The 19,605-nt window shown below is 42.2% G+C and overlaps 1 protein-coding gene across 1 annotated transcript in view; it reads right to left on the bottom strand.

Moving 5' to 3' along the window:
* ADAMTS12 (ADAM metallopeptidase with thrombospondin type 1 motif 12) overlaps nucleotides 1–19,605 on the bottom strand; it is a 261,756-nt gene that overhangs the window by 89,765 nt on the left and 152,386 nt on the right. The window contains exons 7-10 of the mRNA XM_006116518.5: nucleotides 16,068–16,217; nucleotides 13,971–14,114; nucleotides 12,876–13,020; nucleotides 3,788–3,880 (exon numbers count right to left, since the gene is read on the bottom strand). Of these exons, the coding sequence (XP_006116580.3) occupies nucleotides 3,788–3,880; nucleotides 12,876–13,020; nucleotides 13,971–14,114; nucleotides 16,068–16,217 (532 nt within the window). The remainder of the gene's footprint in view (nucleotides 1–3,787; nucleotides 3,881–12,875; nucleotides 13,021–13,970; nucleotides 14,115–16,067; nucleotides 16,218–19,605) is intronic.

Raw genomic sequence — 19,605 nt, 5'->3', positions numbered from 1 at the left:
GGCAGAGAAGGAGCAATAAAATCAGCATAGTCTATGCTGGCTCATCTGATCCTGAGAAGCTGAAAACATAGATATGAGGAGAGAGCGATTAAGGCAATAAGCTGAGCTCGAGGCTGCGAGAACTGCCTTGGCTGGCATCCATGTTGATACGAACACACAGCCGTCCCTGGGAGAGGAATTTCCCACTGCAAAAAGAATGCCCAGTACTTCCAATTTAGTTATCTCTCTTACAAGTATAAATTAAGTTCACAACTCCCTTGTAAGAACTGGTCTCACAAAAGACAGACCAGCACCATTTGGCATCACAGATAAGAAAGAGAAATATGTGACCCAATGGGTATAAAGATGGGTCCAGCAGCACACTCACTTTGAGTGTCAATCTACCATCTGCCTGCTGGTCGGGTTAGGTGTTTTGACCTCCCGAGGTTCCATGGGGATGCCCACCTCGTATTTTCGTCTTTCCTAGGAATTGAGGGACCGGCCCTGGCCTGACACGCTGGAGTTGAGAGGCACAGAAGGGGGTAAAAATTGTACCTAGATGTGGTCCTTTGTCTTAAGTGTACACATAGACTTAGAGCTCTTTAAAGATTAAGCTGTCACTTGGTACCATTATTTCTATTTTCTATCTTTATTTTCTTTGTAACCATTTTTAAGATCTATATTTGCTAGCAGTTAAGAAAGAGAGCAATAGCCATTGTAACCATATGATTTATAAGCTTCTTTAATAAACCTGTAAGGGTATGTCTACACTACCCTCCTAGTTCGAACTTTAACGAGGTGTACCGGTAGTTAGGAATAGGAATCCTAGTCCGAACTACCTAGTTCGAGCCCCGTGTAGCCGCGCTGCACGGGGTTCGAACCAGCGGGGTTTTAAAAATGGCGGCTCCCCGCTTATGCAAATGAAGCCTGGGAAATTCAAATCCCGGGCTTCATTTGCAAGTGCGGTATGCCTACATTACCCCGCTAGTTCGAACTAGCGGGGTAGTGTAGACATACCCTAACTGTTTAAGTTTTAACCTGACTCCTTCAGTTGCTGTAACAGAACCAAGCACAATTTAAAAGAACTTCAGCCGGTCATAAGGGACAGGTATAGGAATACACCCTGCCCTGACCATCGTCCGACACAGCTCCAGCTCCACTCTCTGCTACTCTGCCTCCAGCTCCCTTGGCCGCTTCCCTGGCCCCTCTGGTTCTGTGGCTGCAGCTCTGCTCTCTGGGGATGTGTCTCAGGTGCTTGTTACTGCAGCCCTCTTTCAGGACAGGATCTGCTCTCTCAGCTATTCCTATGGTTCTCTCTGTCTGGCATGTCTCTGCTCCCTAGCTCAGCCTGGACCCTGCTCGCTCCTTAGCTCAGCCCCACTCTGTGTCTGACCCAGGCAATTACAGCTCACATGGAGGCTAGAAACCCCTCCCCCCCGGCCTCCTGACTCCCTCATTAGCCCACCAGCTCTGTCAGTCAGGCTCACCTCAATGGCCTCTTCCCATTGTTCCCCGAGTTCTGATTTCCCATTCATCTTTTCAGTACTGGGAGCAAGCTAACCAAACCAAACCAAACCAACCCCACTGAGTTTTAATGAGGAGCCAACAGTCCTCTTCCACAAACATAATTTTTTTTAATTAAATTATAGCAAATATACAACTTCTGTAATTGCTTTCAATGATTCAGCAATAGAAAGTACTGCTGTTGTGTCTTTCAATCCCCTTCTCTGTCTATGAAGATGTCTAGCTAGTTCAGAATCAGTATTTATTCTGATAGTCTTGGTATCCATTCCCTGTGTATACTATACTTTGATTTAAATAAGCCATTGAATTCTAGGTTCTAAGGATCTAAACGCTTTCCTGTGCTGTCCACCTTAGAGAGACCATTCCCATCTCAATAGCTCTAGGCTATGTTTATATCTACTATACTCTCCGCAACAGTGTTTCCCATCCATTTAGATAGATACCTAGCATTCCATTGAGAATATCATATGAATCTATATTCCCCCAACCTTTCCTTCCTTGCTTTCCAAATCCCCACTCTTGAAGAAAACCCTCTCTCCTGTGGTCACCTGCTCCAATCCATTAGTAGTTCAGTAATCATTAGCCCCACACTGATTCACGCTGTTATGCTGCTCTGGCTCAGAGGCATTCTAGAGTGAATTTTGCCATGGCAAATCACCATTCAGCACCAGGTGATTTCTTTTCCTTGCCAATGGAGGATTTTGCCCTACAGGGTATTTACAGGAACTCTGAAATGTTATTATTCAACCACACTGTTTACTGCTCCTTCTGGGAAAGTATCCCCAGATAAATAGCTGATTATCCCCGCACTGGTCAGGAAAACTTTCCTGATATTCTGCTCTGAAACTTTCCATTTCTTTCATTTCCTTTCAGTCCTCTTATTTAAACTGCAAATTCATTCTATGAGTCCCAGTATTGAACCTTTCTATAAAGGCTTTCCTCCAGACTGGGAGGTTGGATGGGTCCTTCTTCATTGGAACTATTGACTTGTCTGAGCAACAACAACAGATGGGGCAAACCTGAACATCTTTCATGGTCTGTGGAAGTTATTCCAGAATAAGATAGGGTGCAAATGTGAAGTGGATGAACTATTTGGGAATAATGATGTTGACAACTCCTCATAGGCAATTTGAGGGGGGCAGCCAGGGGAATGGCCCTCTTTACCACAGAATCACAGCACCAAGAGTTGTTCAATTAACAAGACGGAGAGGAATTAGATTCATCTCATGAAATCCTGATTAAAGACATATTCCTGAGAGGACCTGAGCACTCCTTACTCCCACTAAAGTGCTTGTCATGTTTTAGAATTGAACCTCCAAATAATTTAATAACTATGCATTTCACATCTTCCTGTACAAGACAGCTAGTGCAATAGTGACAACACCTGGGTCATGGAGATGGAGTGTGGTGCTTTGGATTCCAGCAACAAGACAAATTCAGAACACCTCAGAGGTTTCTGACTCCCTTAGCAAGCAGAGGCCATGAATCGCATTAAAAAGTATTGAGGTCAGATCTTACAGCCCCTATGAACTAGGACGTTGAGCTCCTGCTGGCTAGCAATAAACTTTGATCAAAAAGAAAGCATAGTCCCCTCAGTTGGAAGAAAAACAGTAAGGTAATGATAATAAAAGCAAGCGGAGAAAGGTCAGGGTTTAAGATTAAAATCAGAGAAAAATGTTACTACGAGTGAACTCCATTAAGCAATAGAAAACATGAAATGCTGGAAAAACTCAGCAACACAAAGATATGAGACATCTCTCAGTATGCCACTTAGTTTAATCTATGACAATGACAAAACCCATTGGCTACGTCTAGACTGGCATGATTTTCCGCAAATACTTTTAATGGAAAAGTTTTCCATTAAAAGCATTTGTGGAAAAGAGCATCTAGATTAGCAAGGACACTTTTCCGCAAAAGCACTTTTTGTGGAAAAGCATCCGTGCCAATCTAGACGCACTTTTCCGCAAAAAAGCCCCGATTGCCATTTTCGCGATTGGGGCTTTTTTGCGCAAAACAAATCTGAGCTGTCTACACTGGCCCTTTTGCGCAAAAGCTTTGCGCAAAAGGACTTTTGCCTGAACGGGAGCAGCATAGCATTTCTGCAAGAAGCATTGATTTCAGACAGTAGGAAGTCAGTGTTCTTGCGGAAATTCAAGTGGCCAGTGTAGACAGCTGGCAAGTTTTTCCACAAAAGCACCTGCTTTTGCGGAAAAACTTGCCAGTCTAGACGAAGCCATCATGTTTTCTTATCTTCATGTTAATATAAAAGAAGCCTGTAAATCACCTTGTTTTCTCCACATCTAGTTCCATCTGCAGCAGCCTCCAGTTTTGAGCGGCAGGAACCTTTCACTGAGCACCAGAGCGTCTGGCAAATATTCTGTAAGAAGGAGAGCGAATTGGAGTTGTCTCCAGAAGAGTTGAAACTCCCAGGCTGCAATTTTCAAAAGTCATCAAGGATTTGTGGGTATTTTAATTTGTGATACCTTTAAAGGGCTTGACTTCAAGCAGTCAGGTTACTTAGAACTTTTTGAAAACTAGGCTCCTTGAAAGTTATTGCAAGATCAGATACACCAAATCTCTAGTCTCTGTTTAAAATTTTAGCCACAGAACTTTTACTCATCATTATTGTCCTGTCATGGATCTGTGTACAAATACAAAATTGTGACCATACTGGCTGTGTCTACACTGGCAAGGCGCTTTTGCGCAAAAACTTGCCACCTGTCTACACTGGCCGCGAGTTCTTGCGCAAGAACACTGACGTTCTAATGTAAGAAATCAGTGCTTCTTGCGCAAGAACTATGACGCTCCCACTCAAGAATAAGCCCTCTCGTGCAAGTGTTCTTGCGCAAGAGGCCAGTGTAGACAGGCAACATGAATTTCTTGCGCAAGAAAGCCCGATGGCTAAAATGGCCATCGGAGCTTTCTTGCGCAAGAGAGCGTCTACACTGCCATGGATGCTTTTGCGCAAAAGCACCTCTCTTGCACAAAAGCACATGCCAGTGTAGACGCTCTCTTGTGCAAATATTTTAACGCAAAAACTCTTGCGTTAAAAATAGTTGTGCAAAATTTTGCCAATGTAGACGTAGCTATTGTGTCCAGCTGACTGAATTAGAGTTCTCTTGAGAGTTTGAAAGTTCTTCCTGCTCTCTCAACCGGCGTGCCCCCTAACAACTGAATGTTCATTTGAAAAAAGTTTGAGCATATTGAGCATATTGCAGATGCACAAGCAGCCTCAAGAGGAGAAAATGTATGATGAGACCCACTGCTGACTAGACCATTAAAAATCTGGTCAACTGTGCTGCAGAGCCAAGTAAGACTAGTCCCCACCTGTCCTGGCACAACACTGCACCTCACAAGCAGCTAACAGGTCTGGCTAATAGCTGGGAGGACCACAGAACTCCGCACTCTGCCTCTGTCCCGTGGACCAGTCCTCAACTAATGGGAGCTTGGGGAGGGGGAACAGTAGCTGGGGGCAGAGGCAGCACATGGAGCCTCCTCCCACCCCCATAGTCTAGATGATGGACCGACTGGCTACTTCCAAGTGCAGCATGGCACCAGGATAGGCAGGGAATCTATCTTAGCCTCAAGGAGCCATTGGTCGGGAGCTGTGTCAGAGGTAAGCCCATGCCCCAACCCTGCCTCCCCAAGCCCACAGCCTACACCCCTGTTGAAGCCCTCACCCCCTCCTGCACCTCAGCCTCCTCTCCCATCCCAATGAAAGTGAATGAGGGTAGGAGAGAGTGAGCCACTGAGGCAGGGGGAATGTAATGAGTGTGCTCAGGGCTTAAGGGAAGGGCTGGTGCAGGAGCAGGGCCTCGGGGAAAAGGCATGACTGGAGTGTTCAGTTTTGTGTGATTAGAAAGCTGGCAATCCTAGCAAGCACCCAGACATTTCAGTGGGCACTCACTTGCAAAAAGACTGTTGAAAAGTAAGTTAGGACCTCAGGTTTGGCTGGTATTTCTCCTTTCTGGACTGAGCTGTCATTAGACATTTCTTATTGTTGTCTAATATCTGTAATTCATATTTAGTCCGATGCACCTTAATTTTCATCCCTTTTTAGTTTTATTATAGTATATGGGTTTTTTTCCTACTGAGCAATTGTGTGTGCGCGCGTGTGTCTGTATAAATAAATGGTCATTATATATAAATAGCAACTGTACACAAACACATGTGTTATTAAAATTAAAAATGAGCTTTAAGGGGCAAAATCTGGATGTAGTTCAGGAATTTAAGCCCTCCCAGCATACATATTACAAGTAAATTTCATATCTAGGGTTTTGGTTCAACCTTTTATAGAAGTGAGGCCAAATTATCAAAACAGTTCAGCACACACTGTTGGTCACAGATTTTCAGAAAAGCTCAGTTACTATTTTGGCATTGGAAGGCTGTGCCTACATTGGTGTGATCTTGAGCAAAAGCAGCCGCTTTTGCACCAAAACTTGCTGCCTGTCTACACTGGCTGCGAGTTCTTGTGCAAGAACACTGATGTTCTAATGTATGAAATCAGTGCTTCTGGCACAAGAACTATGATGCTCCCTCTCAGGAATAAGCTCTCTTGCGCAATTGTTCTTGTGAAAGAGGCCAGTGTAGACAGGCAACATGAATTTCTTGCGCAAGAAACCCCTATGGTTAAAATGGCCACTAGAGCTTTCTTGCGCAAGAGAGCGTCTACACTGGCACGGATACTCTTGCGCAAAAGCACATGCCAGTGTAGATGCTCTCTTCTGGAAGAGTTTTTGCACAAGAACTCTTCCGCGAAAGTGTTCGTGTGCAAAATCATGCCAATGTAGACGTAGCCTGTTGGTAAAAATTTTGTTAACATTATATCACTTATTGCTCACCTTTATACATTTATACCGTATGCTCTCCATGTTTGAACACCACATTGTGCTCTCCACTTTTCCTTTTCCATTGTGCTTTTGTGGAAAAACTTGCCAGCTGTCCACACTTGCTGCTTGAATTTCCGCAAGAACACTGACTTCCTACTGTCTGAAATCAGTGCTTCTTGTGGAAATACTATGCTGCTCCCATTCGGGCAAAAGTCCTTTTGCGCAAAGCTTTTGCGCAAAAGGGCCAGTGTAGATGGCTCAGATTTGTTTTGTACAAAACCACCCCGATTACGAAAATGGCGATCAGGGCTTTTTTGCGGAAAAGCGTGTCTAAATTGGCATGGACGCTTTTCCGCAAAAAGTGCTTTTGCGGAAAAGCGTCTGTGCCAATCTAGATGCTCTTTTCCGCAAATGCTTTTAACGGAAAACTTTGCCAGTCTAGATGTAGCCTATATGTTTTGTAGTAAGGACCCCTCTTTCCCTTGACATACTCTGAACTTCTCCCCTTGGTAGGAAGTGTTTTGGTAAAACACCTCTTCTCCCATCTGCAGTGTCATCTGGGCAGTCAGCCTTCCTCTTAGCAGGGCTTGGGCTGGTAATCTTTTCCTGGGGTAGGGAAGCCCAGTTTCTCACTTACTGGTTGTCTCCTCCTTCAGTAGCTGTTGGTGTTTCTGTCTACCTGTCACTCCTATCCTTTCCAGCTAACAGGAGAGGCTTTTAAAGGTCTCAGGCAGGTCTGAAGTGGAATCAGCTGATCCTAATTGTTCTAAGATAGAGCTGACAAGGGGTTGTCTTACCTGGGATAGGGCTTCCAGCTTGCCCTGCAGTAATCCACTTCTAATTAACAGCAGAGTTGTCTTTTTACCCAGCTAGAGCTGCCTTTTCCCACTCTATTGCAGCCCTCAGGTTTGACTTTGTCACAGTATGTAATCATTAAAATTAATATTTTTTCTTAAGAAGTATTAACTGTGGAATGCAGCACCAATTGCAGCTGCACACGTGGGCCTCGGGGGGGGGGGGGAAATCTGGGAACCCCATTTTAGGGAGCATTTGGGGACACTACATTTTTTGGGATGTAGTCACAGAATTAAAATCTGTTCTGGATGTCTGGTCTACCAGGGTGCATGGAATTTTTGTTTTTCATGGAATATGTTTTGTTCTCTGTGTGAAAGGTACTCTGCTACTATATACTCAAGAAGAAATACAATCAAAAGTGTACTTTTTATCTTTCATCCACTAGAATAGCTTGCTGGATTATTAGAAATGGGCTTTAAAATGAGTACATCCTGCTGCTGGCAGTTTCATTTTCACATTGGGAAAAAATCCATAGATTTTATAGACAAATATTTTCTTCCAAAAGTTAGGGTATGTCTACACTACCCCGCTAGTTCGAACTAGCGGGGTAATGTATGCATACCAAACTTGCTAATGAAGCCCGGGATTTGAATTTCCCGGGCTTCATTAGCATAAAGCTGGCTCCGCCATTTTTAAAAGCCGGCTAGTGCGAACCCCGTGCCGCGCGGCTACACGCGGCACAGGGTTCGCACTAGCCGGCTTTTAAAAATGGCGGAGCCAGCTTTATGCTAATGAAGCCCGGGAAATTCAAATCCCGGGCTCCATTAGCAAGTTCGGTATGCATACATTACCCCGCTAGTTCGAACTAGCGGGGTAGTGTAGACATACCCTTAGGGATTTAGGAAGGAAACTCATTAGCTTTCATAGAAGCTTTCCAAATAAGTCATCATGCATATGAATTTTCCCCGTCATTAACAATGCTAGGCATACCACACATACCATAGAAGATACAGCACAGACAAACAGATAAACGTTCCCAAATATATAGTGGATTATGTATCCGCTAGCAACCTAAATGACTTCTAATTTCAGAGGTTGGAGATGAACATAGGAGATAGCTGTGTAGAGAGTCTCTGGGTTAAGCTAAAAGGGGTAAAAAACGAGGGTGATATCATGCTAGGAGTCTACTACAGGCCACCTAGCCAGGTGGAAGAGGTGGATGAGGCCTTTTTTAAACAATTAACAAAACTATCCAAAGCCCAAGATTTGGTGGTGATGGGGGACTTTAACTATCCAGACATATGTTGGGAAACTAACACAGCGAGGCACAGGCTATCCAATAAGTTTCTGGACTGCATTGGAGACAACTTTCTGTTTCAGAAGGTTGAAAAAGCTACCAGAGGAGAAGCTGTTCTGGATTTGGTTTTAACAAATAGGGAGGAACTAGTTGAGAACTTGAAAGTGGAAGACAGTATAGGGGACAGTGATCACGAAATAATAGAGTTCATGATCTTAAGGAAAGGTAGAAGGGAGACCAGCACAATTGAGGTAATGGATTTCAGGAAGGCAGATTTTGATAAGCTCAGAGAACTTGTAGGTAAGGTCCCATGGGAAGCAAGACTGAAGGGAAAAACAACTGAGGAGAGTTGGAAGTATTTCAAAGGGACGTTGTTAAGGGCCCAAAAGCAAACAATTCTGCTGTGTAGGAAAGATAGAAAATATGGCAAAAGACCAGCTTGGCTTAACAAGGAGATCTTGCACGATCTCAAAATAAAAAAGGAGTCATATAAAAAATGGAAACTAGGACAACTAACAAAGGATGAATATAAGCAAGCAACACGGGAATGCAGGGGCAAGATTAGAAAGGCAAAGGCACAAAATGAGATCAAACTAGCTACAGGCATAAAGGGAAAGAAGAAGACCTTTTATAAATACATTAAAAGCAAGAGGAAGACCAAGGACAGGGTAGGCCCACTGCTTAGTGAGGAGGGAGAAGCAGTAACAGGAAACTTGGAAATGGCGGAGATGCTCAATGACTTCTTTGTTTCGGTCTTCACGGAGAAGTCTGGAGGTGTGCCTAACGTAGTGAATACAAGCAGAGAGAGGGTAAGTTTAGAAGATAGGATACACAAAGAACAAGTTAAAAATCACTTAGGAAAGTTAGATGTCAGCAAGTCACCAGGTCCTGATGAAATGCATCCCAGGATACTCAAGGAGCTGATAGAGGAGGTATCTGAGCCTTTAGCTATGATCTTTGAAAAATCATGGCAGACAGGGGAGATTCCAGAAGACTGGAAAAGGGCAAATATTGTGCCCATCTATAAAAAGGGGAATAAGAACAACCCAGGAAATTATAGACCGGTCAGTTTAACGTCTGTCCCAGGGAAGATAATGGAGCAGGTAATTAAGGAAATTATATGCAAACACTTGGAAAGTAATAAAGTGATAGGGAATAGCCAGCATGGGTTTGTGAAGAACAAGTCATGCCAAACTAATCTGATAGTTTTCTTTGATAAGATAACGAGCCTTGTGGATAAGGGAGAAGCGGTGGATGTCATATACCTAGACTTTAGTAAGGCATTTGATACGGTCTCACATGATATTCTTATTGATAAACTAGGCAAATATAACTTAGATAGGGCCACGATAAGGTGGGTGCATAATTGGCTGGATAACCGTAGTCAGAGAGTGGTTGTTAACGGTTCTAAATCCTGCTGGAAAGGGATAACAAGTGGAGTTCCTCAAGGGTCTGTTTTGGGACCCGTACTATTCAATATCTTCATCAATGATGTAGATATTGGGATAGAGAGTACGCTTATTAAGTTTGCAGATGATACCAAACTGGGTGGGGTTGCGACTTCTTTGGAGGATAGGGACATAATTCAAAATGACCTTAGCAAGTTAGAGAAATGGTCAGAGGTAAACAGGATGAGGTTTAATAAAGAGAAATGCAAAGTGCTCCACTTAGGAAGGAACAATCAGTTCCATACATACAAGATGGGAAGCGACTGTCTAGGAAGGAGCATGGCGGAAAGGGATCTAGGGGTCATAGTGGACCACAAGTTGAATATGAGTCAACAGTGTGATGCTGTTGCAAAAAAAGCAAATATGATTCTAGGTTGTATCAACAGGTGTGTTGTAAGCAAAACTCGTGAAGTCATTCTGCCGCTCTACTCTGCACTAGTTAGGCCTCAGCTGGAGTACTGTGTCCAGTTCTGGGCGCCACATTTCAAGAAAGATGTGGAGAAATTGGAAAGGGTACAGAGAAGAGCGACAAGAATGATTAAAGGTTTAGAGAACATGACCTATGAAGCCAGGCTTCATGAACTGGGCTTGTTTAGTTTGGAAAAAAGAAGATTAAGGGGGGACATGATAGCGGTTTTCAAATATCTAAAAGGGTGCCACAAGGAGGAAGGAGAAAATTTGTTCCTCTTGGTTTCTGAGGACAGGACAAGGAGTAATGGGCTTAAAGTGCAGCAGGGGAGGTTTCGATTGGACATTAGGAAAAAATTCCTAACTGTCAGGGTGGTCAAATATTGGAATAAATTGCCAAGGGAGGTGGTGGAATCTCCCTCTCTGGAGATATTTAAGAACAGGTTAGATAGACATCTGTCAGGGATGGTGTAGGTGGAGCTTGGTCCTGCCTTGAGGGCGGGGGGCTGGACTCGATGACCTCTCGAGGTCCCTTCCAGTCCTATGATTCTATGATTCTATGATTCTAGGTTAAGCACCAAATTCCAATCTCATTACAATCGATGGGCATTTTGGAGATAAAGATTCAGTGACAAGACATTAACTACCAGTTTTTCCGAGGTGCAGATTGCCTGTCGCTCTCATTGTTTCAAAGGGAGTGGTGGGGTGCTCTGCTTGTTGGAAAAAAAGGCAGCCCATTAATGTTTCATTTTCTTCCTCAGTATAGTGGGGATACTGTCTACCCGCTTCACTTGGTGCTGGTTATAAACCCTGCTCAAAGTGTTCATGTCAATATAGAAAGAAAATCCTTAGCCAAATTCAGGCAAATGCAGCTAAGTGTAAGCAGACACATGGGAATTCGCTAGACCTGTAAACAGTAGGGTAAGCTACACACTGAGTGCAAGTTGGTCAGAAAGCTGGCATTAAAGCAGGAGTGGCAAAAGCTCCCTGAAAGTGGGGGGCATAGATGCCCAAACCACGGCCACATCTCCCTAACTGCCCCTTTCTGCTGAGGCCCCACCTTCTCACCTACGTGAGTAAAGACATGCCTGAGGGGTGTGGATATGCACCTGAGTACCTACCCAAGAGGACTCTCTTTCAGCCTAAGCTCTGCTTCCTGACTACATTGTTATTTTTAGCACGGTAGTATTCTACTGCCTCCCTGCCACAGGGAAAGTTTCCAGCAGCGGGGAAAGGATCCAGCAGCAGAGAATTGCTGAAACCTTTCCCAACAGCTTCGCCTCTGCCAGAGCCTTTCATTGCCACAAGCCTTTCATTGCCACAAAGTGGTTGCACATCACAGCATGGATCATTGTGGCATGCAGTCACACGTGCCTTGCAAGTCAACTAGAGTTAATTTTACATGCCCTTGACTCTTCAATCTGTGACAACATGATGGTAAATTATCCTTTCATATAGGCTTGCATCCCCAGGACACAAAACCATTTCAAGATAATCAATGTAAAATACCCACTTTTTGCTGATTTCACTGTAGGATTGAGCAGAATATGCAATTCTTTGCTCTTTTGTTACCTGAAAAATAGAGGCCTTGCAGTAAAAACATTACAAATTAATTTACTGACATATATTTATTTATAAATCAACTAGTCAAGAGATACCAAATGCAAAGGCCTGTTTGTTCACTTTAAGCAGAGACACAACTGACAATGTAAAATACTTTAATTTCCGATCTGTACAAAAAGAAATTATAGCAGTAAAGAACAGCTGTGAAACATGTAATGAACACATTATTTCAATACATGATTCAGCTTCAATTGCTGCAATTCAGCACTGTAACCCATACTGCTCATTATGACTGAGAAGATTAATCAGCAATGTATAATACTGCCAATATTAAATAATAGTGAGTAGATGAGGATAAATGTAGTGATCATAATAAAAAAAGTAATCAAGATGATTTTTGCAAACCACTGTTTTTAGGTTAAGGAGTGATACTGGATGCCTTACTTGGTAAATCACCTATTGCCTTCAATTGTCCACACAAGTGACTTCCTGATGCGTATGCAAATGAAAGTTTTTATAAGCATACCTATTGCACCTCTTTCCTAAACAATTTAGTCCATAACAAAAATGGGCAAAAGTAAGGAATACAAAGCCAAATACTGCTCTGAGATTTGTTCAAATGATTCTCACAGAAGTTGAGCAAGTGTAGCCAATTAATGAATTTGACCAAATGATTGCTAGCCAATGGGACAGATATGCCAAAATGCTTAAGCTGCTTTTGAAAATGGGACATAGATTTCTAAGTCATAAAGATTCTGTTTATACGCTTACCCAAGAGTTATAATGTATATTTACCAATTACACCACTTTACCATTGAAATGCAGTCACATCTGCACAGAACATAGTAACCATTCAATAATATTCCAAGAAAACTACAAAACAAAATGGGACAGCCATATTCATTTGAAACTGGAGAAGAACTTTAGGTAGGCAGAATAGAATGTCCCCAAACTACAATTTAGTTAGGTCACACTAAGAAGTAAAAACTTGAATTCTTGTTAGTAGAATAGATGAAAACAAAAAGAACTCACATCCATCTCTTCACAGAAAGTAGCTGTGGGGCCGTACTGCAGCTGGCATTGGTGATGTACATCATAGATTACTCCTGGGGCAATGAGTGTTGACTTTAAATCTTTCTTTTTTGGGATATCATCTAGACAGAATCCCCATCCTCGACTAAAGATCAAATTGGAAATTAAATGAAACCAAACAATCATGTGCTTGTAATTGTAATTATAAATTTTAAAAAATAATTCAACTTTACATTTCTAATCATGAATGGCATTTTCCCATATGTTTTTTCAGAAACAAGACTTCTAGATTTCAAGATGGACCTGGGGAATTTTGCAAATAATTCTTATTTTCAGTAATGTTTTAGGAACCTCAGATAAAAGCAAAGAACTTAAAAAAACCTGGGAGGACCTGCCATTGAGGAGCAACCTGGGTATTAATACTTGGTATCTTCACCCACCCATAGCATATAGAAGGGACACTGAAGTCTGCAAAGGCAGCAGAACTGGTGTGGTTCTCGTTGGTGGGATATTGTTGCTCTTGTGTGACCTTCTCCGCAGCTCTTTCCTTCTCTGAATTATGGTGAAGGGCTCTGCCATAGCTCTCCCCAGTTCACCTTGCAGAGGAATGTTATGGAGGCAGAATGTAGTCTGTCAAATTGGAAATCGCTTCAATCATTGGATGACTTCAGGGAGAGCTGCAGCCACATTCAAAAGTCACATCAGAGTTGTCAATAGTTGGGTACTCAAAATGTGAGGCTCCTCTAATAAGAGGTCACTTTTGAAAATGTGAGCATAAGTGATTTCTCCAAGATCTCATCACCATATATCTTATCTGTAAGACGATCTTTTCTCCCAATAACTGTATGATATCTTCCAGTTACACACATTTTTAACTCAGGTTGTTGAAATCTACATCCAATCCATACATTGCACAATGTAACAATTCTTCCACTATCAATTGACCACTATTTGGTTAGATTAGGGTGTGGCATGACATGGGATCCATCAACATACCTCAAAAGGATAAAAATAATTAAGAATTCTTCCTGAACTCTTTGTTACCTTACACAGCATTCCGTTATTCGAGGTAGACATAATATTCTAATCACTCACTCGAGGAAACGTGTGATGTATTCCTTGCTGCAGGGTGACCAAGTTAGTGGAGAAGGATCATACTGCAGCTGACGGGACATAATGTATGGATGTCTTCCGACAGGCTCACAGTCATTCTCTTTTCCATCATGCTGGATACCAAAACTATAAGACATATTACCAAGCATATGAAATAGTTATTATAGCTGAAATTTACATAGCAACTTTCTTCCAAAATGCTTAGGAAAATATACAGGTATCACTTCATCCATGGAATAAAAGTAGACAAAGCCAACAGAAGTCAACACTCCTGTTAACTTCAGTGGGCTTTAGATCAGGCACACAATGCACAGCAATGTTCCATGCAGAAAGCAAAGAATAAAACTTCCTGAGTTGAAATTGTGGGAGAATGTTAGGAAGCCAAAACATAATCATCTGATTTGACTTGTGCCGGGCCCCATAGTTTATACCATGCTTAATTTGTAATGAAAGAGATGGCAAGAATCAAGCAATCAGGTGCCGGGGCCCAAGCAATTTTTAAAAAACTTTTATAATGGATACAGCAAGCCCAGAGGCAGACAATGCACTGCCAAGTCTAGAGATACTGGGGCTCAGCCCTGGCAAAAATTAACCACTGTTTATATCCTGACTCTAGCTAACAGTTCCAGGGGATTTTTAATAACCGTAGGTCTCGTGCTTTTTCCTTCATCCACTTGGCAGTGTCCATTAGTACCCTGCAGTCAGGTTTGCTGACGGGGGGCACAGAGGGCAATTGCCCCAGGGTTCTGGGAAGCTCTTAGGGCTGTTTGGGGAGGCGTGGAATATTCTGTAAAGCACTGAGGCTGGCTGTCTCCAGCCCCTCCCATTCTGCCCACAGCCCCACCCCTTCTGCAAGAGCAGAGTTGGACCTCACCTTGCTCAGGGGCCCAGAAGTCGGCCCCTCACCCCCACAATGAAGTTAATTTGGTAATGATTTGGAGAGAAGGATGGTGCCTGGAGAACATGTCTAACACTTCCTGCAGCACTTTGTTCTTAAGGCCAAAACCCAGCATAATCTATTAAATTGGATGAGCTCACAGCACTGAGCAGCTTGGCTACAGGTCTGGGGTTTGCTGTGAGAGACTTTTCAAAGACAAGACTGCAAGTAGGGAGTCTGGAACAATACTGAAAACAAATCTCACAAAAATTACAGGCAACATTTTGCTCAATGATTGTGTTGCAAATGAAAATAACCCCATTCACTTCAGAATAGTTATATCTGACTCACATCAGAATTTGACCCATTAATTTTTCTTGTAATAATTTCTCTGGTTACAAAACTCTTTCTTTCCTTCCTTCTTTCTCAAATAACTTCAAGGATGTCACTCTAATTTGATTTAAACAGAGGTGCATTGTAACAGACCATCCCCAAAGCAGGTCCTCCCACAACTGTTCATAACTCAGTCTTGTCTAACCTCAGCAAAGCTTTTGTCAATCCTTGTAAGAGATTTACTACTCAATAACTTTTAACAATAATAAACAAGCACCCCACTGGAAGAGCAACGTGAGCAAACTGTCACTGTAGCTCAGTACAGCCCCAGACATGGCAACTGTCCAAGGAATTAAAACCCCCAATAACTTTAGACATGTTTATTTTTTGAAGACATCACATTTAAATGACTCCAGAGCTTGGGTGGCTCTTTTCCTCTTCCACAATCTTGGAACTTTTTTTCTTACAAATTTTTTCTGTGGGTGTATGCAAAAATGAAGGCTGAGACAATGCAGGTACAGTTGTAAATCTCTGCCTAAAATAATTTCATAGGGCACTAATTAAGGATTATGACTGTCAGGCTAGAAAGCTAGAGCTGGTCATGAAGCTTCCATCTGAAGGATTTTTTACAAAAAATGCAATTTTCTGCAAAATTGAAATTTTCCACAGACTAATTTTGATTTGCCAATTTTGCATCAATTTTTCATTTTCCCCAAAGGGGAAAAAAGAATAAAAATGCTATGGCCCCTGCTATTCCAGATTACTACGATGGTCCCTTTGAATCTAAGAAGGAAATGCCATGTTAAGATAAACACATAAAACATTAAATTTGCCCCTGGCTAGACTCTACATTTCAGATCCAACTATACCTGTGTCCAAGCTCATGTGCAATAGTGAATGCCAAAGACAGCCCAGAATCTTCATTAATATTACAGCTGCGGTGAGGTTGGCACATACCAGATAGATGAGACAAGCCTAAGGTTTCACAGGGCCGATTCATGCCAGCACAAATGTCCTTTCTGTAAGCACAGCAAAGACTTGTAGGTAAGTGAGTTTGAAACTGTATTTAGTGCTCCTTACTATGGCCAATAAACCTCCGTATCATCATGCATTGGCGTTAATTTGAATTTTAAGCAAAAACGGTACAGCTGCCATTTATACCAGTATATATAGGACTTCTTATAAGTAAATATTAGTGGTAATGCCCAAAGATTGGGGTCCACTTTTGACAGGCATTATACAAATAACGAGAAGAGACATCACTCTCACAACCTCAGCAAATGGACAAAAAGAACGGGATGAGGATACAATAGACATGCAAATGAATAGAGTAAAGAATCAAACTTGCATAATTAGTTGCATGGATTGCAATTGTTTCACTGAGTTTTAACTGGGGCTGGAGCTAAGAAGGAAGGGAGTAGGAAGAGGAAAGAAGGGGGAAATGGCTGTAGTCTATATATGATCATTAGGCTGGCATTTGTAGGGCTCATTGTAGAGTTTATTCTTATGGAGGGATCTGAAGGAGGATAAAGTGGTGGCTGTATAGATTTTATCACAGTTTTTCCATGGCTGAAAGGGCAGGCAGCATCAGACACAGCATGGTAGTGTTTTAGAAGCTGACTGGTGGTAGCCAAGGCTGCAAATGCAGGCAGGGAGCAGACTGAGTGTAAATTGGCATCATTTTAAGTTGCTTTCTCAGCTTGGTGGCAGGAAGTTAAATTATAAAGGGACTTGAATGTAAAGGCTTGATTAATTGGAAATTACACTTTTTTTTCCATGCAAGTGGCATTGTAATCCCTGCTGTTGGCTCAAAAAGTTCAGCTATTGTGGAGCAGAATCTTCCATTTGATGCTCAGGATAAGGTTAGAATGTGCACATCTGAGATTCAAAACAGTGAAGGTAAATGTTCCTTCCCTGCTCATTTTCCATATCCTTGTGATCATCTGTACCATTCTAAAAGGTTAGCTAGAGCTCCTCGTGACTAGCAGGTGAAGACTACATAACTAAGTACTTTGAGAACTCCCACCCTCTATGGGTATTTTTACACTGGAGCTGGACAGTTCAAATGGCAGGGACTAGCCACTCTGAGTATGATTTCACACAAATTTTTAGGTACAAACTGGGGTAGCTAGCACATCTGCCACTCACACCAATATGGCTAAAGTTCTGTTTTTAGCACACTTGCTCTGATTATGTCAGTATGAGTGTGTCTACTCCAGCTGAAATGTAAACCTTCCAGCTCTGGGTTAGACACTCCCTAAATGGAAGTGAGCATGGGCTGGGCATTATGAAGTAAAGGGAGTATTATCCCAAGTCTCTTCTTAGGCAAGGACAATACTTTACTTTTTGCAATATGTGGTTTAAAATCCCTGTCTTTTGGAAAGACAGGAGAGAATGGCAACTGAATAATAAACATGCTGGGAATATTCTGTGCAATACTCTCTGTTGTAGCATCCACGATCCACTTAGTTCTTTGGAATGAAAAAAATCTTTAAATTTTTGCCTATGACAACATTCAGTGCATGACTCTGTGGATCCTCATGTTGATTACTTGAAGCTTGAGGGGTTCGTCCCTGGTATCACAGGAAGAGTCATTTTCTTCTAACACTGAACAGGGATATTTATTAGAATAAGGTAGAGTGTTACCCTTAAAGCTACTCTCTCATCCTCCCACATTAGGCCTTCTGCTTGGAATTTTCCTCAGGTCTCTTATTGCCTGGATCCCTGCTATAATTTTAAGAAAAAACTGTTTACATCAGCTCATTAATCTGGACAAGACAATTTCACCTGGAGCACCACTCAAGGACCACAGTTGATGTGGTGCTACAGGGACAGCAGCAAGCCACAGCAGGTAGCTAAATTCCTTATAGGCATCTAAGATCTGTTCTCAGCCAGCAGGGGAGTGATAATGTTCTCTGGCTAGAGATAAACAACTGAGTTCTGTAAACCAATAAAGTCTTTAGCCAAGAGACTTAATTATTCCTTCTTCATCTAATTGGATGAGTACAGGAGACCAATGAGAGAACAGAAAGGTTATTCCCCCTATGCAGTAATGGCACTTCTTTGATATATGTCCCCCGTGAGTGCTCCACTGTCCACCCACCTTCCCTTCTGCTTTGGAGTTTCCTTCTGAAACTTGCAAGCAGAGAAGGAACCCAGGGGGAACATGCAGCCTGATGCATCCTTTAGGGTGGGGATAGGATGATAGCAGCAGCACAGGCGTGGTCCGAATGGACCTGGCTAATGAAACTCTCTGATTGAAGGCATGCAGAGCATCACTAGAAGTGTGACAGAAATAATATTTATTTTTATTCTGGACATGAAGAGCTACAGTACTAACCCCAAGGCATGCAATCTACAATGGAAAGAATCAGCAGGTAAAATCAGCTCTCATCCTGTGTGGTATCTGGGATAGGGTAGTTTCCATTCCCTAGATTCCATGCGTGAATGTGTGCGAGTGTGAGTGTGTTACTGTTAGGTTGTTATATAAAGCTAGTTCTTTTTGGCAGATTAATCAGCTGGAGACCCTCTCTGTTGTCCTACTTTTTTATATGTACTGATCCTTATTCTATGCATCTGTTAGGAATGGTTACTTTGGATATGGCTACACAGCAAACAAAAACCCCCAACCAAATTAAAAACCCTATTGACAGCAAGTCACAGGGCCCGGGTCAACTAACCATGGCTTGTGCTGCAGGTCAAAAAATAGCAGTCTAGACGGTCAAGCTCAGGCTGGAGTGTGAAATCCTCCTTCCCCTCTCACTGGGATTAACAGCCCAGGTTCCAGCATGAGTTTGAATGTCAACTATTTTTAGCACAGCAACAGGGAGTCATGTGAGCCTCAGGCAGTTGAGCCAGGCTCTGAGACTCATTGCTGTAAGACTGTTTTTTTGTTTTGTTTTTGTTGTTTTGCTGTGTAGACATACCTCTTTTGTCTGGACTGATTAAGCTAAGCATGAGTGGTTTTGCTTTTACATCAAATACTTTTATTTCAGTTGATGAACAATGTAGGCTGACTAGAACTTTAATTTTCCTTTGGAAGTTTTGCATTGGCCTTATGATGTGGTGCTTAGGGGCCAAATCAAATAAAATATATTAAGTAAATGAAGCAAGTGATGTGCTGGTAGCGTGCACACACGTACACACATGCACATACACGTAATATATATAGACCTGCAAACAGCATTAGATTGCTAATAATTACAGTAGTAGTCAAGAAACTTCAATTACCAAAACTTACATCATTGTTATAAAAGTCCCAGACAAGAGCATCCTGAAACTTTGTAACAAACAGTAATCTGCAGCATCAAGTGTTTCATTCAAGTTTGTTTATATTCAAGGAAGGCTGGCCATAAAATTGTTTTTCGACAAACAAAGGATGCTTACTTTTGTACAACTGAGAAACTA

This window comes from Pelodiscus sinensis, chromosome 6, assembly GCF_052426305.1.
Source record: "Pelodiscus sinensis isolate ZL-2025 chromosome 6, ASM5242630v1, whole genome shotgun sequence".
NCBI lineage: Eukaryota > Metazoa > Chordata > Testudines > Trionychidae > Pelodiscus > Pelodiscus sinensis.
The sequence above is the reverse complement of the archived record's forward strand: the minus strand, read 5'-3'. Positions and strand labels throughout refer to the sequence as shown.